The 25,451-nt window shown below is 44.3% G+C and overlaps 2 protein-coding genes across 11 annotated transcripts in view; both read left to right on the top strand.

Moving 5' to 3' along the window:
* Nucleotides 1-1,350, top strand: part of LOC121693301 — a 28,200-nt gene extending 26,850 nt beyond the window's left edge. For all 3 annotated transcript variants that reach the window (XM_042072630.1, XM_042072628.1, XM_042072629.1), the window contains one exon: nucleotides 130-1,350. In XM_042072630.1, coding sequence (XP_041928564.1) covers nucleotides 130-493 — 364 coding nt within the window. In that variant the 3' untranslated portion in view covers nucleotides 494-1,350. The remainder of the gene's footprint in view (nucleotides 1-129) is intronic.
* A 3,914-nt stretch (nucleotides 1,351-5,264) lies between these two features.
* On the top strand, nucleotides 5,265-24,829 carry LOC121693306 (arp2/3 complex-activating protein rickA-like). 8 transcript variants are annotated; one of them, XM_042072647.1, is made up of 7 exons: nucleotides 13,000-13,485; nucleotides 13,645-13,766; nucleotides 15,396-15,771; nucleotides 17,119-17,368; nucleotides 19,283-19,363; nucleotides 21,016-21,060; nucleotides 21,766-24,829. In XM_042072647.1, exons 3-7 carry the CDS (start codon nucleotides 15,409-15,411, stop codon nucleotides 22,029-22,031), a joined length of 1,005 nt encoding a protein of 334 aa, XP_041928581.1. In that variant the 5' UTR covers nucleotides 13,000-13,485; nucleotides 13,645-13,766; nucleotides 15,396-15,408; the 3' UTR covers nucleotides 22,032-24,829. The 8 variants fall into 8 exon arrangements, with proteins under 8 accessions (XP_041928580.1, XP_041928578.1, XP_041928583.1 ...); XM_042072643.1 differs by lacking the exon at nucleotides 13,645-13,766 and adding an exon at nucleotides 14,762-14,807 and having other exon boundaries at nucleotides 13,001-13,485; XM_042072646.1 differs by lacking the exons at nucleotides 13,000-13,485; nucleotides 13,645-13,766 and adding an exon at nucleotides 5,265-5,531.
* Nucleotides 24,830-25,451: the final 622 nt, after the last annotated feature.

Below are 25,451 nucleotides of genomic sequence, written 5' to 3'. Positions count from 1 at the left end.
TGTGTGTGTGTGTGTGTGTGTTGTCAGGAGGAGATGTGCTAAAGCTGTGTGTGTGTGTGTGTGTGTGTGTGTTGTCAGGAGGAGATGTGCTAAAGCTGTGTGTGTGTGTGTGTGTGTGTGTGTTGTCAGGAGGAGATGTGCTAAAGCTGTGTGCGCAGACCCAGAGGACTGGGGGCGGAGCTGCAACCGCAGAGTTCAGCTGCAAAGCTGCGCACTGGGGACCTTCACACACACACACCTGGAGGAGGAGGAGGAGGAGGAGGAGGAGGAGGAGCACGCCACCAGCACACACACACACCTGGAGGACGGCAGGCGGGAGCAGGAGCAGGGGTCAGCTGGGGAAAAGGGAGGGACCAAAGATGAGGGGGAGGGGTCTGATGGAGAAGAGGGAGTGGCTAAAGAGGAGGAGGAGCGAAGACGTCTGATGAATTCAACTCAGAAATCACCTACTGGGGGCTCCAAGTGCTGCCCAAGTAAGTGTGAACTGCAGTGAGAGCTGGTGCATTCCATCCTCAGCCCATAGTGGATGTGTCCTACTCTACTCAGCCCATAGTGGATGTGTCCTACTCTACTCAGCCCATAGTGGATGTGTCCTACTCTCCTACTCAGCCCATAGTGGATGTGTCCTACTCTCCTACTCAGCCCATAGTGGATGTGTCCTACTCTCCTACTCAGCCCATAGTGGATGTGTCCTACTCTACTCAGCCCATAGTGGATGTGTCCTACTCAGTTGAAGACATGTTTGGACTGTGTCGGACTCCCTTACACATTGAAGTCGCGTATGGACTCAGGTCTGACTCAGGGGCGCTGCTCCAAATTTTGGGCCCTATGAAGGAAAATCATTTTGGACCCTCCAAGTGGCAGGGGGGTCTGGGGGTCTGCCTCTGGGGGTATGCCTCTGGGGGTATGCCTCTGGGGGTATGCCTCTGGGGGTCTGCCTCTGAGGGTCTGCCTCTGGGGGTCTGCCTCTGGGGGTCTGCCTCGCTGGAAGGGAAAATGAATTAATGGTGGCTTCTGGTGAATTTTGAGGAAACTAATTGATAAATTAAGATAAATGTATTTCATACATTACAACAATGACATAGAACCATTCATTTTGTTCAGTTTATTAACACGTTTTGTTTATTACTTAAACAAATTATAAAAAGTTGACCAACTTGCTTAGTCTATATTAGCAGGAATGTGACCTGCTAAGAGTGCCGCAGAAGAGCTCTTCCAGTTTATGTTCCATCAAAATGATTTTGGAAACTCTTTGGGGGCCTTTAAATGTACAGTATGTGTTAATTTTTCCACAAAGAGATTGTTTGAATGTATGCCTTATTTTGTGCATAAAGATGCTGTTAAAATGTATACAATATTTTGTATTGTTTATACAAAGATGCTGTTTAAATGTATACAGTATGTTTTAATTGTTCCACATAGACTCAGTTTAACATGTAACTCGTGGTCAAGTTGATCTCATGGACACATGAATGTGTGTTTGCTAAACACACTATGCAGAAGACACACGTTATGCGCTATGGGCCACGACAGTCACAACGCATGGTTACTGGCGAAAAGCTTATGGATGTCCAGTCCACATTGGGAGTGTTTTCGTTATCCACTCATCGGTATTTTCATAGTCAGCGGCGCATTTGAAGGAATCTGTTTGCACACCAGACTGTATGGAACAGGTATTCCACTAAACCATGCTCTACTAAAACCTAGCAGAGTAGCCTATAGCCTTCACGCATTTGCACTCGTCTATTATTTCAACTCACTGGCAAAGTGAAACTAACCTCACTGTGGTGTCAGTCAACGACAAAACAGTTATACACAGTTAATTACTTTCACTATTGACTGACAATGGGTTACCATCGAAAACATAGCCTGGAAAAAGCAACACTTACACCAATAATGAATGTATTCAGCTTATCTCGTGACAGTGCGTCTTCAGCTATGCTTCATATTGGCCTCTCCATCATTACCAATGTGCAAATGATGGTGAATAACTACTCATTGTGAGCTGTATGTCATAATATCTTTATTCATTATGTTTCCCATGTGTAAATATGTTTTCCCACCAGGGTGGATATAGGACTAGAGCACTATAAATGCTTACATGATATATGCAAACCTGTCAGACAAACATCTTATATTTTTTTACATGATATGTGCATACCTGTAAGACAAATATCTTATATTTTTTAACGTGATATGTACATACCTGTAAGACAAATACATTTTTTACATCAACATTTTCAATGTGCCATTTCAAATATTAGCTATTAAATAAATGTTAAACAAACGATCTGATTGGTCAGAAATGTTAAACAAACGATCTGATTGGTCAGAAATGATTTGTACTGTATTTGTGTGCTGTAGAATAAAGCCTCTAGTATCAGGAGTTGGCCCTACACAAGTCTTCTGCTCTCACACACACACACACACACACACTCAGGAGCTGGCCCTACACAAGTCTCCTGCTCTCTCTCACACACACACACACACACACACTCAGGAGCTGGCCCTACACAAGTCTCCTGCTCTCTCACACACACACACACATACTCAGGAGCTGGCCCTACACAAGTCTCCTGCTCTCACACACACACACACTCAGGAGCTGGCCCTACACAAGTCTCCTGCTCTCACACACACACACACACTCAGGAGCTGGCCCTACACAAGTCTTCTGCTCTCTCTCACACACACACACACACACACTCAGGAGCTGGCCCTACACAAGTCTCCTGCTCTCACACACACACACTCAGGAGCTGGCCCTACACAAGTCTCCTGCTCTCACACACACACACACACTCAGGAGCTGGCCCTACACAAGTCTCCTGCTCTCTCTCACACACACACACACACACTCAGGAACTGGCCCTACACAAGTCTCCTGCTCTCACACACACACACACACACACTCAGGAGCTGGCCCTACACAAGTCTCCTGCTCTCACACACACAAACTCAGGAGCTGGCCCTACACAAGTCTCCTGCTCTCACACACACACACACACACACACTCAGGAGCTGGCCCTACACAAGTCTCCTGCTCTTACACACACACACACACACTCAGGAGCTGGCCCTACACAAGTCTCCTGCTCTCACACACACACACTCAGGAACTGGCCCTACACAAGTCTCCTGCTCTCTCACACACACACACACACACTCAGGAGCTGGCCCTACACAAGTCTCCTGCTCTCTCACACATACACACACACACTCAGGAGCTGGCCCTACACAAGTCTCCTGCTCTCACACACACAAACTCAGGAGCTGGCCCTACACAAGTCTCCTGCTCTCACACACACACACTCAGGAGCTGGCCCTACACAAGTCTCCTGCTCTCACACACACAAACTCAGGAGCTGGCCCTACACAAGTCTCCTGCTCTCTCATACACACACACACACACTCAGGAGCTGGCCCTACACAAGTCTCCTGCTCTCACACACACACACACACTCAGCACTCAGGAGCTGGCCCTACACAAGTCTCCTGCTCTCACACACACACACTCAGGAGCTGGCCCTACACAAGTCTCCTGCTCTCACACACACACACTCAGGAGCTGGCCCTACACAAGTCTCCTGCTCTCACACACACACACACACACCCAGGAACTGGCCTTACACAAGTCTCCTGCTCTCACACACACACACACACACACTCAGGAGCTGGCCCTACACAAGTCTCCTGCTCTCACACACACACACACACACTCAGGAGCTGGCCATACACAAGTCTCCTGCTCTCACACACACAAAGCGCTTTCAGATATAACCTCCGGAGTATATGCGGAGGTTTGTCAAACGGAGGTCCTACCCTTCGGATGATTCAGATATGATGCTAACCTGCGGACCTTACACTGACCTTATACGGACGTATGTGTGAACGACATACACGCACATTACAGAATCTCCGTGTGGTTGTCGAGTGAGGGGTGGGGGCTTGTAGAGTTCACAAGATGCGAGATATGACACAGAATATATGCGGCCGCTGCCTGTCACAGCTGCTTTTTGTTTACAAAGTGTAGCCTATGCATTATGTAGGCTAAAGAAGAGAAATCTATTGTGCGTAGGCTAATACTTGAAGTAGACTAGTCAAGTAAGTGCACACTTGAAATTGATCTACAGTATTTGTATGTGTGCTTCGAATAAACACATTTATCTGTTTTCAACGTTGTACCAGAATCTGGTTTGCGTTGGAGAGAGAGAGCATGCACAAACTTTATGGTAGGCTACCAGCCAATTCAGTAGGCTAACTCAAGACTTCAGGCCATCATACAACGTTTTTAAGCAACAAACAAAATACTAACATAACAGTGAAGTTGTTCGTTTGTTCATGGTTTATTTTTTTCCAAAAGCATCCTCTCCCCATGTGTCTATTGCATTTACGTAAGGAGCTTGGAACAAAGTTGGGTTTTCTTCATTTTCATTTTCTCTAGGCATATATATGCTCAATAAATATCAGCGAGCTCAGCAGTGAGGTCATGAGAAGGCTATCAATGAACAGAAAACAGTGTTGGCTAACAATTTATTTATACTCCTGTTATTGTCGTCAACGACGTCACTGTAGGCTACTGCCTTTTCAGCGCCTTCTGCTTATCTCGCACAGTCTTTTGAATTCGTTTGGCCTTGCCATGCAGTTGTAGGCTACAACGTGCCGTTCCCTTCATGTGTTCTATCAAAATGTTGTATGCCCTCATGGACAGTAGCTCCGTGATGTCTGCATCTTTCCAGGTCGGAGATTTTCTGGACAGCACTATGCCACTCCATCATAACACTGGCATTTAAGTCAGATCTAACCACATGGACGCACAAAAGAAACGTCACCAACACGCCCTCTCACTAGGTGTGAATTTTAACCGCATGTTCTACTCCTCGTTCAGACACAGCACATTTACATAATGTCCGGAGGAAATACTAGGGGGGGAGTAGTAGAACAACCGGCTAAATTCGGACTTCCATATGACCGGTTATGTCGTTCAGATATACGGCCCCACCGTTTAACATCCGCAGAACCTCCGGTCTTACACGTATGTCTGAAAGCGCTTACACACTCAGGAGCTGGCCCTGCACAAGTATCCTGCTCACACACACACACACACACTCAGGAGCTGGCCCTACACAAGTATCCTGCTCACACACACACACACACTCAGGAACTGGCCCTACACAAGTCTCCTGCTCACACACACAAACAGGCACAAACTCCACCTCCTTTATCTCCACGTGTGTATGGGGCCAGGAGCATGGGTTGGCGCTGACTCACTTCCTGTTTCATTTCAGCTCTGCAGGTGGGAGAGGACGTGAAGTCGTCCCTGAGCTCCGCTCAAAACAAACCAAAGGTACCAAACCGACTCACGACTAACACTCCAGTCACTTCCACTGACTAGCAGAGAACGGAGACGTTGTGGCCCTGGTGGACTTCAGCAGAGAGTGGAGCAGTGTCCAGGTGCAGAGGCCTCTCACTAAGCTCTCACAGCGAGCAGCACACAGAGGTTGAGCTTGGACACAAAAGCAAAAGTAAAAGTAAAAAGCTATTTCGTTTTTTCTCATGTTAGGGGAGAGCACAATGAAGAATGAATATAAGGTTTTAGAATGTTGCTGTTGTTTACTGTAGGTTTTAAATGTTGCTGTTGGGATGTGTGTGTGTGTGTGTATGTGTGTGTGTGTGTGTGTGTGTGTGTTGGGATCTGTGTGTGAGTTTGTCTGTGTAGGTTTTAAATGTTGCTGTTGGGATGGGTGTGTGTCTGTGTTGGGATGTGTGTGTGTGTGTGTGTGTGTGTGTGTGTGTGTGTGTGTGTGTGTGTGTTGGGATGTGTGTGTGTGTGTGTGTGTGTGTGTGTGTGTTGGGATGTGTGTGTGTGTGTGTGTGTGTGTGTGTGTGTGTGTGTGTGTTGGGATGTGTGTGTGTGTGTGTGTGTGTGTGTGTGTAGGGAAGAGGAATAAAAAAGGTGTTTTTGAAAAGTTGAAAAGACGTTTCTTCAGCGTGCAACAATTATTCACTTTCATTTCACATGGCATACACACACACACACTCTCTTACACACCCACACACTCTCTCTCTCTTACACACACACACACACTCTCTCTCTCTCTTACACACCCACACACTCTCTCTCTTATACACACACATACACACACTCACCCACACACTCTCTCTCTCTTATACACACCAGGGCTCCGAACCGGTTCAAGGAACGAAAACGAAAACCGAAAACGAACGGAATTTTACGGAATTTTACGAGGAGCGGAAACGGAAACGAAAACAAAATGGTCTTCAACTGTTCCGGAACAGAAACGTTATTCTGAAATCCACAAAACCGGTTAATAATGTTTTTTTTCGTTCTCTATATATTTTATAAAATTTCACAAAAGCATATCCTAAGTGTTCTACTCGTTTGATTGTAGGCGAACAGCCTAATAATTTGATTTCTGCAGTTTGAAAAAAAAACCCTGAATAAATGGACATTTGGTCCAAATGTGTATATTTTGTCTTGCCGTTGTAATGTAACCTATCCGTCTGCCACTTCGGATCTTAGGCCAGCTCGTAGCGTAGGCTACTGAAACTGATTTGGAAATTGCTTGTAGCCTATGCATAATAGCCTATTTTGCCTGTCCACGCCTTGTCGTTTTAAAGTCGGGATTTGAAATGTTTGCGCAATTATAGCCTATTCTATGCAAACGGGATTAACGGGAAATTTGAGATAGGCCTTGTCAGCAACAGACAGGTTCGTTTATAAACAGGGTTGGAATTATAGCGCAAGCCTTTGAAGATCTCCATATGGATAAAATTTAGGCTGCAACCAGGTAAGGAGTTTAGCACGTATCCAGAAATATTTTTGATAAGAAATGATTTATAGGCATAGGTTAGGCCTACAGTAAATCTGTAGGCTATGGGATGGATAGCCCATCTGAATGTTTTTGGGTGCCGCCTGTGATTTATTATTTTGGGGCATAGCTACGGTATAGGCTAAATCAAGGGGAAATAATGAGTACGTCTATTCTAAAGTCCACAAAAATAGACTTGATAGGCCCGCCAAACACTGCCGGAACTTTAAGAACGAACAATATTTTGCGTTCCGAACCGGTTCAGGACCGATATGTTGGTGGCGGAACGCATGCAAGAACGAAAACGTTAAACATAGGCCTACCTGAACCGTTCGGAACGGAACGTTTGAAAAATAATTTCGTTTTCAAGCCCTGATACACACACATACACACACTCACCCACACACTCTCTCTCTCTTACACACACATACACACACTCACCCACACACTCTCTCTCTCTTACACACATACACACACTCACCCACACACACTCTCACTCTCTTACACACACACACATTCTCTCTCTCTCACCCACACATACACACACTCACCCACACACTCTCTCTCTCTTACACACATACACACACTCACCCACACACACTCTCTCTCTCTCTCACACACACACACTCTCTCATACACACACTCTCTCTCTCACACACACTCTCTCTCTCACACACACACACACACTCTCTCTTTCCCACACACACACACACACACACACACACACACACACAAAGACTGTGCAGATAAGGCACACCCCCTAGGGACATGGCAAAGAGCCCTATCACCCCATATGTGAAATGTGTCTCACATTTCTTAGCCCCGCTACTTAGACCAGTTGATAGTAGAGTCTGATTAGGTGAGTTCCATATGATACTGTACTCATCTGAGTAGTAGAGTCTGATTAGATACTGTACTCATCTGAGTAGTAGTCTGATTAGATACTGTACTCATCTGTGTAGTAGAGTCTGATTAGATACTGTACTCATCTGAGTAGTAGTCTGATTAGATACTGTACTCATCTGTGTAGTAGAGTCTGATTAGATATTGTACTCATCTGAGTAGTAGAGTCTGATTAGATACTGTACTCATCTGAGTAGTAGTCTGATTAGATACTGTACTCATCTGAGTAGTAGAGTCTGATTAGATACTGTACTCATCTGAGTAGTAGTCTGATTAGATACTGTACTCATCTGTGTAGTAGAGTCTGATTAGATACTGTACTCATCTGAGTAGTAGTCTGATTAGATACTGTACTCATCTGTGTAGTAGAGTCTGATTAGATACTGTACTCATCTGAGTAGTAGAGTCTGATTAGATACTGTACTCATCTGAGTAGTAGTCTGATTAGATACTGTACTCATCTGAGTAGTAGAGTCTGATTAGGTGAGTTCCATATGATACTGTACTCATCTGCATAGTAGAGTCTGATTAGATACTGTACTCATCTGAGTGGTAGAGTCTGATTAGATACTGTACTCATCTGCGTGGTCTGATTAGATACTGTACTCATCTGCATAGTAGAGTCTGATTAGGTGAGTTCTATATGATACTGTACTCATCTGAGTAGTAGAGTCTGATTAGATACTGTACTCATCTGAGTACCGTATTTTCCGGACTATAAGTCGCTCCTGAGTATAAGTCGCATCAGTCAAAAAATTCGTCATGAGCAGGAAAAAAAACTATATAAGTCGCACCGGACTATAAGTCGCATTTATTTAGAAATGTATTTCACAAAAATCCAAAACCAAAAACAGAGACTATGTAACTGGATTATTGAGGCCAAAAAGATTAATGAAGATGAAAGAGTGAAGGCAGCCAAGAGGAGGGCAGGAAGGTAATTGCAAAGCAAAAGATTCACTGAAAGAAAATGCCATGAGGTGCACCAAAATGTTACTAAAATGTGGAGAATACAATGCAATCAAGCATTTTGGGCGATGTGGAGTCACAAGTTGGCAGCAGATTAAATGCTCATGAGAGAGAAAAAGATGCAGTTTTAGACGTGACCGAAACATAGGCCTATAGGCCCAACGGTAATTGTAAAGCAATTTACAAAAGATTCACTGAACACAAATGCTGATATGATACATGAAAATGTAGCTAAAAATGTGGAGAAGACAATGCAATCAAGCATTTTGGGCGATGTTGAGTCACAAGCTGGCAGCAGATTAAATGCTCAAGATAGAGAAAAAGACGGTTTTAAAAGGACGTGACCTAGCTAAGGCAAGCCATGGCAATAGGCCAATAGGCCCGACGGTATTTGTAAAGCAATTTACAAAAGATTCACAGAACAAAATGCTGATGTGGTACATGAAAATGTAGCTAAAAATGTGGAGAATGCAATGCAATCAAGCATTTTGGACGATGTGGAGATACAAGCTGGCAGCAAATTAAATGCTCGAGAGAGAAAAAGATGCGGGTTTAAATTGACGTGCAGACCGAAGCTGCAGCAATCAGGTGATATTTAGAAATGTATTTCACAAAATCCAAGACTAAGAACAGACAGACTATGTAACTGTACACATTGAGGCCAAACATATTGAGAATTCTACAGGGAATGTTAATGAAGAAGAAGGAGTGAATAGTGGCAAGAGGCAAGCCGAAGGCTGCTGACAAGGCCCGACGCTAATTGTAAGGCAATTTACAAAAAAAATCACTGAACTCAAATGCTGATGTGGCACATGAAAATTTAGCTTAAAATGTGGAGAATGCAATGCAATCAATCATTTTGTACGATATATTGGCACAGGCTGGCATGCAGCAGAACAATTGCTTGGCTGACCACCTCCGAGAGAGCGAGAGAAAAAAAGATGCACATTTAAAAGGGTCTAAATTCCAGCGCGGAATTGCGGGTATTGCGAATAAATTATTACTTAGTATTGAGCATAATAATAAAAGTCCCGCAAATCTAGCCATCATAATGCGATTCCCACACATTTTACCCTGTAGGCCTACCCTGTCTGACATTAATATAATAATGGAGCGGCCTGAATTCGGGACTATTGACGGACCAACTCTGACTTCAATTGAACCCCATGCAGAGACACACACGCGCGCGCAGGACCACTTTGCTCTCTCTCTCTCAGCAGGATTTGTCACCGCTGAAGTCAAATTATAGCCTAGGTGCTTCAACATCAACCGCTATCGACAGGAAAGGAAAACAAACATTTAGCTATCAGGAACGTCAGGAATTTTGCAAATACAGAAGCATGACCACCTAGGCTATAACGTAGAGAACATGGATGACTTCTCTATTTGACGTTCGATTGCGGACGTGAACAGACAGCTACAGACACGGAGCGCACATAAGGCCTACTTTCACTTTCTGTGCGTATTCATTACGTGAAAGATAATTAGTAGCAAAACAGCGATCAAATATTACATGGCAGTGCGTTTTGTTTTCAAATGTTTTCATGCATGTCTAGATAACAGGTGAGGGATGTTTAGGAGACTCGTAAATCCTCAAATTTAGGCTGCGCAAAGCACAGCACCTTATTTGGCCATGGCTTGTATTCGAGTCAGCTATAATATAGTCCTTTATTTCTTGCGTTTTATTGAGAGACATAGGCCTACTTTTCGTTTGGAGAGGCATGGGTAGGCTATCAAAAGCAGATGTTTAATTTGAGATTTACGTTTGGACTGTTGATTATATTGCTAAATATCGGGACTGATGACCACTGAAATCTGTGGGGTATTTAATGGCTTACTATTAAGTTTCATAGTGTCGGGAATTTTGATTGCCATCCACTTATTGCGAGATAAGGTATCCGCGCTTTCATTCATTCGTGTGCTGTGCTGCAAGGGGAACCTTATTCCGTATAGCCAAAGAGGTCTAAGATAGCCTAAATGTAGTTATTTTTTAAATTATGCATGATTTACTTTTTTATAAAATTCATAGGCTGATGCCTGGCAGCAACAATTGTGTTTAAATGTAGGCTTCAGCCTCTAGCTCAGAAGGGTGCGGCATGCGACTAGCTTGAGAGCAATGAGAGCAACGTGTTGGAGACTCATGGTGTAAATGACTTTTCATTGGCAACAATACCAACCAACAATATAAAATATTAAGAAGAGCTCTTTTATGAGTTAAATTGAAACAAAATTATACTGGCTTTTATTTGTCCAAATCTGAGGCCCGGCTATAAATAGAATCCCTGCCATAATTTGATATATAGGTATGCACTTGTGTTTCAGACATAGTGCAAGCACTAATCTCTGACTGAAAGTGCACAGGACTTGTGCATTTGAGAGCGCTCTCTCGCGGCTGTAGACGTAATGTTTCACGTAAGGTTCATGTCAGTTAATATAAATTAACATTTAAAAACATGTTCAATTACATATTTTTTCATATATAAGTCGCACCTGACTATAAGTCGCAGGACCAGCCAAACTATGAAAAAAAATGCTACTTATAGTCCGGAAAATACGGTAGTAGAGTCTGATTATGTGAGTTCCATATGATACCTTACTGTACTCATCTGTGTGGCTGTCATCAGCTTTGGAATGTCTCAAAGGAGAGCTCATCTGCATCCAGTGTCTAATCTGGTGCGGCTCTTCTGTAGGTCACTAAATGGCATCCAGTGTCTAATCTGGTGCGGCTCTTCTGTAGGTCACTAAATGGCATCCAGTGTCTAATCTGGTGCGGCTCTTCTGTAGGTCACTAAATGGCATCTTTCTGTTCCCAGCTCCTACAGTATATCCTCCTAACGGCTCGCTCTGCTTTAAGGACACCACATCAACACAGTTACGATTTTACACATTAAAGGAGAATTCCGGTGTGATATTGACCTAAAGTGTGTTGAAACATGATACCGAGTGTCATCTCGACTTGTCCCCTGCACTCCGAAATCTGGCGCTATAGCCGATGCTACCAACAGGTTTTCGATGGGGGTGCCTCGGGCATCGGGCTAGCCATGCAAATAAATCACTGTTTTACACCATTTACGAGGCTCCAGCTCCATACTTCATTGGTAGACTTCCGAGGACCCTGACATTTAAAACGAGACATTGAGAATTTTGAAAAAGCACTGGTAGTTTATTTACAAGACGATTTATACAGACAGTACCTTCAGGAAGTTTACCGTTCACCGCCATCTTGAATTTAGTCACGATAAGTCGAGCGACCAGTACGAATGAACAGGTATGATAAGGGATCAGATTCCAAAAATAATTCAGTGGAAATGCATTCATATGCAAAAGATTCCGGTTGCTGCTACTGGAAGCAACTGTGCTCTATAAATGTAACTTGTTGTTGTTATAAGTGCTCTCTGATAGCATCGTTACAGGTAACGTCATAGGCCTAAGTTGCAGTGCTCTTCAGAACTGTATGTGAGACATGAGCATTGTCACTGTTGGCATATGGCTAGTGTTCTCAGAGTTGTAACGTTATCTCCCATCAACAGTGACACTACCTTTACAAGGACATTACTATTCCGACTATTGACTAACACAGTGGCAGGAGATGTTGGTCTCACTGTTTTTCAATTCTTAGAGCCTTTTGCTTTTGAGCCTCACTCTCGGACATTCTTTCCGACATTTTCTCAAGGTGTCCAGCTGAACTGTAGGCCTATGAATGACATGACATTTGACCGTATGAACTGTAGGGCTATGAATGACATGATATTTGACCATATGAACTCCAGTCTCTAGCCTGTGCGTTGGTCTGCAGCCAGCTAGCCTGTGCGTTGGTCTGGGGCCAGCTAGCCTGGGTGTTGGTCTGGGTCTCTGGCCTACATGTTCACTTGCATGGGGTATCAGATAGGCAGCTTCTAGTACCAACATCTCACATTTACAAACATTTATGTGGGATTACTCACACTCAGATAGCAAAATCAGATTGGTAGATAGGGGACGGCTGGTGTTACGCCGGTGGGCCAGCTCTTTAAATTTAACTTGTCATGAATATTAAGAAAGAAACGTTAATAAAATTATATATGGAGTATAACTGAACAAAAAAAAATGTAGACCAATAGTGGCAAAATATTGGGGAACTTATCTGCAACCCGCCAGGGGACCGCCAGCTATGCCCCCCCAATGGACCGACAGTGGTCCGCCAGCTATGCCCCCAATGGACCGCCAGTGGTCCGCCAGCCTCTTGCTATCTGGGACAGAACCACTGCCCTTAATTAATGGTTTAAGTTGTCCGAATTATTATCAGTGTTGTTGCCAGAACCATCACCTGCTCTACTGTAGGCCTATGCCAAACAAAGACCGTCACTGAACCCAACGTTGGAGCGGAAGTTACTCCCACGCAAGGCGGGACCTCTTCTGTTGAAGTTCAAAAGTTCACAAAGATGCTTTGCTGAGGTTACTCCGCTTGTTAGAATAGGCTAAACTGAACGAACGGTGATCATCCATCTGCTGCCTACAGTATGTAGAAGTGCAGCTTATATTTTACCACTTTTAGTAGGAAGGTAGTTGTGTGGTTAGGCTATTTAACCGTTCGAAATTTATCATGCACATGTTTGGCTACATGACACTGTAGGTAACGTAGGCTACAGCGTTGTGAACAAACCAGTGTTGGACGATTTCAAAAAGTTTGTGACGCGTATCGTGTGACATTTTAAGATTTCGAAGGATAGTTAACTGTAGGATAGCCTACTTTACTAGTTCGACTCATTGAAAGCCAAACGTGAACCAACTTCCTTGTAAAAAGGTGAGCGCTTGTAGCCTGTCGAACACTGATCAAAGATCGAATCTTTCAAAGGTATTGTGTAGGCTATTGCCTTACTTGGGTGCAGCGTGATAAGACTGGGTAGATGGGTTAGTATTCATTCGCTGTCCACGACAAATGATGGCATTCTGTTTTTGAAAGTGGCCTTGCCTGTTCGTGTGCTGGAGGAGTTGGTGGCATAGGTTGGTGGTGGTCTGAGAGCGAAAGTCGAACAACTTCCTGATCATTTCGGAGTTCATTGGGAGGCGTGGTGTTTTAGCAAGGTGTACTTGGGGTCTATGTGTTTCCCTCGGTTTATTCCTTTCTTTTACTGTCTATGGTTTATTCTCGAGAAACTTCTGGCTTATTGTCTTAATATATAACTACAAAGGTAAATGTAGCCTATCTCACAAACTATGCCAGTCACTAGGTATTTACACATGCATTTTAATTTGTTCATTTAAATCTGTTGGTTGGTTAACGACTGTTTAGGCCATATGAGCGTTTGGTTGTCTCAAAATAGGCCTATAATTCTTTCACACAAACATATGGGCGTTTGGGAGGTAGGCCTAACCACGTAGCCTACACCATGATGTTGGAGGTGCAAAAAAACGGTGCATTACCATTGAGAACATGGAGCTGGCTCGAGGGTTATACAAGTATTTTCTCGCGTTTCGTTGTAAAATGAAGGCACCGTTTTTTATAGCCATAGGTGCGTGTCCACTTCAGGCTCATTGGCTATCAATTTGGTAACGATAACGGGCTATTTGACGTCTTTAGAACTCTAAACATATCGGAGGTGACATGTTGAGTTACCCCAGTCTAGATTTTTTGACGTTAATCACTCCTATGATGTATTTCTATCCAAAGTAAAGTGCTGTTTCGAAGTTAACTGATGGTCAAATCCAGGGTTCTAAATTAACACTTAAAATTCATTTTGGCGGGTGTTAATAAAAACTTACGGGCCAGTTTGGCCGGTGATGCATGAGGCATTACATGCATGATACATACAGTAAGGCTCTGTTCTCGGTCATATATCCCCTGGAAGTATTTCCTACATTTCCCATGACCACTGTGCTGTAATGCTACGCGATGACGTTTCATACGCCCATTGGCTGCGCGCAGTTTGCAGTGAAACCAGCGCGAGAGACCATGGAAACGAACTGAGCCTATTTGGCCAATAAATAGTATTTCATTTTTGTTAGAATAAGTATACAATGCAACATCCACCAACAGCATGTCACATAAAGATGATACTTTTATTTACCTCTCTATAAAGATCCAACTTGAACATGGATATTGACAGAAATAGAGATCCCAAACATGTAAGCAAGTGTTTGCACTTTCTGTGTAGGCTATATTTTGTGGTATGTATTTATGCCAACAACGTTAATAAAATGATCAAATGCATTCAGTGACACTCAACTCAAAAACTCATAATTCTCTTCTTTTCACCGGAAAAAAATTGGCTAGTAGAAATTCTGATTGGCCTTTAGAAAGTTACCAGCCACATTGGCTGGTGATAAAAAAAAAAAGTTAATTTAGGACCCTTTTCAAATCAACCACAAATCCGATATTGTTTGCACCTCCAAGTGGTCTGTGACTAAGTTTTTTGTGAAAGAATTAACATTTGAATTTTATTTATTAGGTCTATGCTGTGTGTAGGTAATGTAGCTAAGTATCGGAACTATAGTGTTCTGAGTATCAAAACTGCTGGTTTGTAGGAAATGGCTATTTACAGATCATGTGCAGGAAGTGAAATATTATTAGAAAATATTGCTGCATTGTGCTTTAGAAAACTGCAGAATTACTGCATTTTGTAAGGGACAGCCCACAGGATACCGCTTTTATAGATCATCAAACTATTAATATTTATACTTTAAAGTAATATAATTTATATATACAATTTGTAGGCTACATTCAGACATGGACCTGATCACTTCAGCTATTGAGCCGATCAAGTTCATCGCAGAGACGGTGTACGAGCTCTTCATGAAGGAGAAGAGCAATAAAGAGCAGTGCCAGCGGCTGGCCAAGTGCGTGCGTGCCCTCGTGGCGACGCTGGACGCGTTGCGGTGTCAGCAGGACCTGAGTGCCCACAGCACGGTGCTGCAGCAGCGGCTGGGTGAGCTGAGGGTCACGCTAGAGGCGGCCGAGGCGCTCATGCTCAAGCGCGAGGGCACCAGCCAGATTAAGAAGCTGCTGAAGGCCAACAAGACCAGCGACAAGCTGGACGATCTCTTCCAGCAGCTCCACGACGAGCACAAACAGCTGGCCTTGCTGCTGCAGGTGGGTCAGCCGTTTCATCCTCAAAATACTCAGGTTTAACCGTTTAATCCTCAACATACTCAGGTTTTAACTGTTTAATCCTCAAAATACTCAGGTTTAACCATTTAATCCTCAAAATACTCTGGTTTTAACTTTTTAATTCTGTAATACTCTGGTTTTAACCATTTCATTCTCAAAATACTCAGGTTTAACAGTTTAATCCTCAAAATACTCTGGTTTTAACCGTTTCATTCTCAAAATACTCAGATTTAACCGTTTAATCCTCAAAATACTCTGGTTTTAACTTTTTAATTCTTTAATACTCTGGTTTTAACAGTTTCATTCGCAACATACTCAGGTTTAACCGTTTAATCCTCAAAGTACTCTGGTTTTAACTGTTTCATTCTGAAATACTCTGGTTTTAACCTTTTAATCCTCAAAATACTCTGGTTTGAACTTTTTCATTTTCAAAATACATTTAACCAGCTGGCCCTTTAGGTATGGCATCGAAACCTTGCCTTGTGTAATCCAAATTCAACCACCTGTCAGACTTATGGACCAATAGACACATTTTATATAAGGTTTATTATTGTACTTGACATAAAAAATATCAGATAATGCCGAAACTGATACGATTGCAATGATTGTCTATAGCAGGGGTGGGCCAACTTTTTGGCTCAAGTGCTACATTGGATTTAGAAAATTGGCCAGCGGGTTCATGTTTAAAAATTCATGTTTAGTTCTCAATGATCTTTTGCCAGCTCCACTCAAATATAGCCTATTGCTAGTGCTGTGCCCTCTCACAGTTTATAAATGGTCAGTAGTGGGAACTACTGTTGCCTTCATCATTTCCTTTTAAACGTTTCTTATAAGAAGGAGATCAATTATCAACAATGACAAACCAGCTGGAACCTGCTGCTCTCTCTCCCCCTCGTGCGTGCTCAGACAGGTTCCCAATTAATTGTAGTAGCACAACTTACTTAGTTAGATCTGCTGCAAAGGAGATTACAAAGAGTATCATCTCTATGTAACATGATGTTTTGACATTGACATTATAAATGCTCTGTAAGAAGAGTGAATAGCAGTTTGCAGTATAGCTAACCACAACGTCGTCTATCGCAGGGCAGTAAAGCTAACCACAACGTCGTCTATCGCAGGGGAAAAATGGCAAGCAGCCTGATAACCTGATTAAACGCTCGGTGGGCCGGATTAAAGTGTTTGACGGGCATGATCCAGCCCGCGGGCCGTAGTTTGCCCACCCCTGGTCTATAGCATGATCACACAGTGGATTTCCTACAGAAGCGTGCTAGCAGAAGCGTGCTAACTAGCTCCCTCTCAACCCTACTACTTCTGCCACTCCTGCTGCAGGTGGAGAATCGTGAGACTGCTGGCGCCACCCTCAGGAAGGTGGACATAGTGCAGGACACGATGGACGGCACGGCTGCCAAGGTGACCGCTGTGCACGAGCAGGTCGACTCCACCCTGCAGAAGGTCCACAATGTGGACGCGAAGATGGACGACTCGCAGAAGCAAATGGGTGCATTGCACGACAAGGTGGCCAAGTCCCAGGAGACCATGGACTCTCTACACGAGAAGGTGGAGAAGCTCATCAAAGTAGGTGAGTATCCTAATGACAACCATGGAGCGTGTGGCCCAGGGGCCTAATGACAACCATGGAGCGTGTGGCCCAGGGGTCTCAACCATGGAGCGTGTGGCCCAGGGGCCTAATGACAACCATGGAGCGTGTGGCCCAGGGGCCTAATGACAACCATGGAGTGTGTGGCCCAGGGGTCTCAACCATGGAGCGTGTGGCCCAGGGGCCTAATGACAAATCTGAAGGTTGCCAGTCCAAAGCTCTGCTGGTCATGTGACGGGCTCTGCTGGTCATGTGACGGGCTCTGCTGGTCATGTGATGGGCTCTGCTGGTCATGCGATGGGCTCAGCTGGTCATGTGATGGTCATATAGACCATGTAGGGATTTCGGTGGCCGCATTTTCAGGATGTTTATTGGTGTAGAACAATGGTCATGTGATGTGCATTTTGAGGATGTTTATTGGTGTACAACAATGGTCATGTGATGTCATTGGTCAGTGGTGTCATTTTTGAACATTTCTGACCATGTTCCACAGGAGCAGCTGTATTTCAGCCCACACCTGACCCCGATATGTAGACAAGATTATATATGTGTGTGTGTGTGTGTATGTGTGTGTGTGTGTGTGTGTTAGTTACTCTTACCCTGCTGTTTTATGCAGCCTCCAGTGTAATATGCCATATGTAAGGGTGGCTGTGTGGGGCAACTGGGCCGTGTTGCTGGGCAGCTACATGTATTTTGATTGGATGAATATGATTATTTTCCTACTGATAGTTAAAGCTCTACAGGGGAAAAAAGCCCAATATCACTTTACCCACACAGGAATACTGGAATATTGGCCAACAGCATTGCTCACAAAGTGACCATCTGTATCACCATTCTAAGATCCTGGGGTTTAGAAGGCCTTCTGTGGTCAAGTCAAGTCACGTTTATTTATAAAGCACTTTAAAAAACAACAACAGCTGACCAAAGTGCTGGACAGGCAAGTTAGTACGACTTGGTAGACAACAAAAAAGAAAACAAAAAGTGAGGATAACAATATTTACAGGCAAACAAACAAATAAATACATAAGACAATCAGACTGTGTTAAACGCCAGGGCATAAAAATGGGTTTTTAGGTGAGATTTAAAAACACTCAGGGAGGGAGCCAGGCGTATATGTTGGGGCAGCTCGTTCCAGAGCTTTGGTGCAATCACCGCAAAAGCCCGGTCCCCTCTGCTCTTTAGCCTAGAACGAGGCACAACCAGCCGGAGTTGGTCAGCAGACCTAGAAGCCCTAGAGGATGTCTGCACCTTCAGGAGATCTGCTGAAGATGTACAGTGGGGCCAGACCATGTAAAGATTTAAAAACAAATAAAAGAACTTTCAAATGTATTCTAAAACGGACAGGGAGCCAGTGAAGGGCTGCAAGCACTGGTGTAATATGCTCACACCTTCGTGTTTTGGTTAGAAGGCGGGCTGCAGCGTTCTGAACAAGTTGAAGGCGGGACAAAGAGGAACAGCTAATGCCCACATATAGGGCCTTGCAGTAATCTAGGCGGGAAGAAATAAAAGCATGAATAGCATAAGTTATAGAATAAGTTTATAAGGGATAAGAAAGGCTTAACCTTGAATAAAAGCCTTAACTGGAAGAAGCTAGATCTTACTACTGTGTTTATCTGTTTCTCCATTTTAAAATTACAGTCTAACATTACACCAATGTATCTTTTTACAGTATCTTTAGAAAATGGCTCAAGGGGGCGTAAGTCACCCTGTGTGTCACCAGCAGCACTGGGCCGAAGGACTATGACCTCAGTTTGATGTCCTCTAGACAAGCTAATAAAAGTTTAAAAGATTGGGGGTCGTTATGTTTCAGGGGCATGTAGATCTGTGTGTCATCCGCATAGCAGTGGAAGGAGATGTTATATTTTCTGAGGTGACTAATTCTTGGCTCCTTCATAGCGTCCCTTGATACCTCCAGCGGAGGTCCGACCAATCCAAACCCAGGAGCCCCCAGCGGAGTTCCGACCAATCCAAACCCAGGTATGTACTCCGACACCTGCCCTGAGGTATTGCACGTGGGTATGGCATACTGACTGTAGTGGTTTTGCGTGTGGGTTTGCATGCTGACTGCAGTGGTATTGCTTGTGACTGCAGTGGTTATTGAACAGTTGACCAGTTAGTATGATTTTAAAGCAACATGATGTAGCTCTTGTACCTTCAAACTCATTTGAGGCCACAATGACTCACAATAAAGAGAGTGGAGACTCCGACGATGCCAGCGTGTAACCAGAACACCTGGTGTTACACTGTGTAACGTGCTGGGTACCCTCTTAGCGCTAAATGGATATGCCTACTATGTTGTATGTATAAATAGGCATGAATTAGCTCCGCCTAGCTTCACTCACATCCATCTGGGACCTCTTCCATTTAGAGTAATTTCTGCAACCGATTTTATGGTACAGCCAATCAGGACGCAGGGCGGGAGTTTCATAGATGTGACATAGCGTAGAAGCGACTGTGAGACTGTTATCAGCGTCACGGGTTGGCTTCGATGTGAGTGGTTGAAGTAGCACGTCAATAGATGACGGACAAGTGGTTTATTCAATCATATGCAAGCATTTTTTGATTAGGCCCAGCCTTCTGAAGCAACACTCCAATGGATCGGTTCCAGATGGATGAGTGGAGCTAGGCGGAACGAAATTCATCTGGCGAGAGTCAGGTTAAGTAGGCTACTCTCTAGGCTGAAGAGACTAAACTAAGTTAAGTTATGCAATCGAGCAGTATCTCAAAGCTAATGTTAGAATACTGTTTGGATGTCGAATTTAGCATCCTTAGCCTACTTACAGCTGCTTGTCAATTTCGTTGAAGGGCTCATTTTATTGACTCTGACACTGAATGTTTGCAAAATCCCGATGTAAATGGATTTTTTTTTTCCAAAATTCAAAAGTGCTTGTCCCAAGGAGAAGTACAAACCTTTATTTTAACTATGTAGAAAACGTTATGAATTGCATCCACACATCAGCAGCCTTTAAACTGTGTTACAATTGCAATTTGCAAGGGTTCCCTCACGAATGTCTTAAAGTGACAGGCACTCAATTAGACCTATACACTACCAAGACGACCCCCCCCCCCCCCCCCCCCCCCGTTGTCCAAGTCAGCTACCGCCACAAACTGAATCCAATTCAGTGGGAAACACTGAAATGGATATGTAACGTGCTGGGTACCCACTTAGCGCTAAAAGTAACGTGCTGGGTACCCTCTTAGCGCTAAATGGATTTGTAACGTGCTGGGTACCCTCTTAGCGCTAAATGGATTTGTAACGTGCTGGGTACCCTCTTAGCGCTAAATGGATATGTAACGTGCTGGGTACCCTCTTAGCGCTAAATGGATATGTCCTACACACCATGTGTGTAAGATATGATCTTAGTGAAGATGTGTGTAAGATTGCACAATCTTAGTGAGGATCTATGTGAGTTGTCAATCTTAGTGAGGATGTACCGTATGAAATGAGACTTACTGAGGATGTGCCGTGTCAATGAGACTTAGTAAGGATGTACTGTATGCAATGAGACTTAGTGAGGATGTACCATGTGAAATGAGACTTAGTCAGGATGTACTGTGTGAAATGAGACTTACTGAGGATGTGCTGTGTGAAATGAGACTGACCGAATGACCCCTCACCCCCCATACAGGACCTGCAGCGAGGCCTGCTGACCCTCCACTCCCTGAGGACGCAGGTCAGTGGACAACAGACTTCAGTTCACTTCAGTTCCATTCTTTAGTGACGTGTCAGGATAGAGTTTGTGTTGCCAAAGGATTAAACATTGATATGACATAAATTAACAAATAAATGTTAGAAACTGTACTGTTATACAACAATATAATTACATGCATATATTGACTGACTGCAATTGTGGCCATTATAATTAATAGAACATATGCAGCAGGAGATACATATGGGATGTATATGTATATGTTGACCATGTGTTTTGTGTTAGGACACAGCATTCAAATCTCAGAGGATGCACTTGAATTTGAATCAAACATCCAAGCAGAAACTTTTTAATGTGGAGACACAGCACTCAAAGAATTAGAAATGCATCGGGTTAGTTCGTAACGACAATATGGCAGTAATCTCTACACAAACCCACCCCTTCCTGTACACATACCCTGCCCCTTCCTGTACATAGCAATTAGCTAAGGCTAAGATGGAGAGTTTTCTTGGGGAATGTGTTGCGTTTGGGCGCATATCGCCATCTAGCGTGGCGGAGTAAAACATTAATTCGCCTTATTCACCCGGGGGCCATTACGAGGCTGAGGGGTACACTTGCCATTACACCTCAGTCCAGCAGATGGTGGTGGTAATGCACTCCGTTTGCAATATACTGTTGAAGTAGGTCTAATCTTTTTCTTTGTCTTCTTTGCTTATTGTGTCGCCTCAGTGGCGGCGCTGGGTGCGGTCCGCAGCAGGTTCGTGGAGAAGGCGAGTCTGCCCCTGCTGAAGCAGCTGCTGGACGAGCTCCAGACGGCACGCGTGCTGAACTCCGAGGAGGCGGAGTCTGTGCTGGAGGAGCAGTCGGCCCGAGCTGACCGCGCCCGCTGCCTCATCGACACCGTGCGCAAGAAGGGCCGCCGCGCCAGCGAGACCATGATCACACACCTGAGGGACAAGGACCCTGAACTGGCCCAGACCCTGGGGCTTGCCTGAGGGGGGGGGGGGGGGGGGGGGGAGAGATAAGAAGGCTTTGGACGAGTCTTCACTGAACACGACCTACTGTGCACTGGACCTAATGACCATGTTTCTGTGTCGCCATCACCTTTTGGAGGGAATCACCACCAGCATGCAAACTCTGTCGACAGGCCCAAAAGACAGTGGGCAGAGACCAAAGTCACTCCATGACTGAGGCGGACATCCAGGGTCCAGAAAGTAAAAGTCCTGCTATATATTCTTTCTACCTGTGCACTTAACACAGGTGATTTCATTTATTATCTGATCTACCTGGCTGCTAATTAGGATGAGCTGGTTTACTAAATGGTTGGATCAAATACTTGACAGGACTTTTACTTTCTGAACCCAGGATGTCCGCCTCTGCTCCAGGAGCAACGTGTCTCCACGAGCAACCATGAGCAACGCGTCTCCACGAGCAACGCCTCTCCACGAGCAACGTGTCTCCACGAGCAACACAAGCAATGTGTTTCCATGAGCAACGTGTCTCCACGAGCAACCATGAGCAACGCGTCTCCACAAGCAACGCGTCTCCACAAGCAACCATGAGCAACGCGTCTCCACGAGCAACCACGAGCAACGCGTCTCCATGAGCAACGCGTCTCCATGAGCATTGTGTCTTGTGCATGAACTAAAACCATCGTGTGGCATTGAGTTGATCCACTGGTGTTTGTGCCTTTAGGATCCTTCTCATGATATTACGTTGAGCTGTTCCACTAGGATCCTTCTCATGATATTACGTTGAGCTGTTCCACTAGGATCTTTCTTATGATACCCACCCATATCCCCCCTTGCTTGCCACAGAGTCCAAGTCTAGATCTGTGCACGTTCTCGGTGTTGGCGCAATCGTGAAACGTTGATACGCACCAGATTGCCTAGATTCAAGAGCGATTACTTCCACATTTATGTGCGATAGCGTAATCTAGACTTCGGTCATTTTTAGTGTCTAACACAATTTTAGTGTATAACACAAACCGTTGCTATGTATCCGACGCTGTAACAGGACGCTGACAATGACGACGGGTTTTGTGCTTCACATCTTTCCGAATATCACGCCACAAGTAGCCTAGTCCGTTCACTATTGGATTGTATTGAAAGTGATAGTAGATGGGGTGATCAGCTGCGTTCTGAAGAATGCTTAATTCAAGTTCAGTGTGTGTGGCAAACTAGTTTCTCAGCAGAAGCCATGAAACGGTAAACGTCAACAAATTGATTTAAAAAGACATAATTTATGAAGTTGTTTTTTTCTCGTTTTGGCTTTGCATCGGGTGCGTGTCCAGTTTGACCTGTCAGGATTTTCCGATAATGAATCTCGTGATGCTGATATTGAATTTTAATTTCTGCGCGTGTAAGCTGTGCTTGAAGTTAGCTATGACAGACTAACCTAACGTTACTGGTTTTCATAGTTTTAACCACAAAGCCTGTCTACCTCCGTGCCCCATGTAACATATTTCGGGATGCCATCTCACCATGAGAAAACGTAACGTTATGGTGACCGTGCTAAGAGATCAAAGCTTTGGCATGCTTAGTAAACATTAGTCTTGCATATAATATTGAGCTGCTCCGTGCTACGTATATTTTCCTTTTTTTTTTACCTTTGCCAATCACACCCCTGGGTTTGCACGTCCATAGTGGCATATCTGCACACACAACACTGTTAAAGCGCCTGTGAGATCCCAAATGTTAGTAGAGGCGGAGCTCCACCTGTAAGATATGACAGAATCCTACACGTGAGAACTCTAGATAATTGATTGGTCAGTAGGCGGTAGTTTTTTTTTTTAGCTATAACTTAGCACAAAACCTGCTCCCAACCAGGTTTGGTTAGCAGCATAAGACACCATGGTGATACAGCAATGCTAAAACAGAGCCACTTTTGTGTCACAGCATACCCTGGCTTTGAGCGCAACATACCTCGCTAACCCACTAATCAAGCTTCGTAGTATACCCCACTGGACCTTTTCTGCCTGCTCTGAAATATTATTATTATTATTATTATTATTATTATTATTATTGTTGTTGTTGTTGTTTTGTTTAATATTGTTATTGCTGTTGTTTAACATAGGTCTATTTGTAGTCCACTGCTGTAGAAGTGAATACCTTTACCCACACCCACGGCAATCCAGACTTTTTCATCTGTGGTCGCCCAATGGTGGAAAGATCTGCCAAGTCCCATCAGAGCAGGGGTGTCCCTCTCTGCCCAGTCCCATCAGAGCAGGGGTGTCACTCTCTGCCCAGTCCCATCAGAGCAGGGGTGTCCCTCTCTGCCCAGTCCCATCAGAGCAGGGGTGTCACTCTCTGCCCAGTCCCATCAGAGCAGGGGTGTCACTCTCTGCCCAGTCCCATCAGAGCAGGGGTGTCACTCTGCCCAGTCCCATCAGAGCAGGGGTGTCACTCTCTGCCCAGTCCCATCAGAGCAGGGGTGTCACTCTCTGCCCAGTCCCATCAGAGCAGGGGTGTCACTCTCTGTCTTTTGACTTTTGAAGACGCAACTCTTCCAAGCATGCCACCTCTCATAGCATTTCTGACAATCCCACACAACTAATGCTGACCACACACGTCCTTATCTTCTCTCTTCCCTCTATCTCTTCCTCCACCACTCCTCCTCTTCTCTCATATTCTCCTCATCCTCTCCTCCTCCTCCTCCCCTCATCCTCTCCTCCTCCTCTCCTCCTCATACTAGCACTTACCATGTAGGCACTCCTATTCTGTACCCTTAACTGTAGCTGAAATGTGATTCTATTGCTGTAAATTACTTTGAATAAAAGTGTCTGCCAAATGAACACCTGTAATGATGTAAATGTTTATGGTTTATCCTATACAGTGCTTTGAAGATCAGACCGTATCTGATGGTGCACCACACACCTGTAATGATGTAAATGTTTATGGTTTATCCTATACAGTGCTTTGTAGATCAGACCTTATCTGATAGTCTGCCACACACCTGTAATGATGTAAATGTTTATGGTTTATTATCCTATACAGTGCTTTGAAGATCAGACCGTATCTGATACAGTCTGCCACACACCTGTAATGATGTAAATGTTTATGGTTTATCCTATACATTGTTTTGAAGATCAGACCGTATCTGAAACAGTGCACCACACACCCGCTTGTGCAAGCCATGGTTCTAACCAAACTGGACTATTGCAATGCATTGTTAGCTGGCCTACCTGCGTGTGTCGTTAGATCATTACAGATGATAGAGAATGCAGCAGCACATCAGGTCTTTAATCAGCCAAAGAGGACACATGCAACCCCTCTCTTAGTTCCTCTCCTTTGGCTTCCTACAGCAGCCAGAATTCAGTTCCCTCTGGCCTGCACTTACTGGATCTCCACGTGCTGTCTAACAGTGCCTACTGTACACACACTCCATGTACCAATTTAATCTTTATATTAAGAGTA

Source organism: Alosa sapidissima, chromosome 19, assembly GCF_018492685.1.
Source record: "Alosa sapidissima isolate fAloSap1 chromosome 19, fAloSap1.pri, whole genome shotgun sequence".
Classification (NCBI taxonomy): domain Eukaryota; kingdom Metazoa; phylum Chordata; class Actinopteri; order Clupeiformes; family Clupeidae; genus Alosa; species Alosa sapidissima.
Note: the sequence above shows the minus strand (reverse complement) of the source record. Positions and strands in the feature narration are given on the sequence as shown.

Coding starts and splice junctions, on each gene's coding strand:
- LOC121693306 (XM_042072643.1), top strand. Junction 15,772..17,118: donor AGCTGGCCTTGCTGCTGCAG/GTGGGTCAGCCG, acceptor CTCCTGCTGCAG/GTGGAGAATCGTGAGACTGC. Junction 21,061..21,765: donor TCCACTCCCTGAGGACGCAG/GTCAGTGGACAA, acceptor GTGTCGCCTCAG/TGGCGGCGCTGGGTGCGGTC.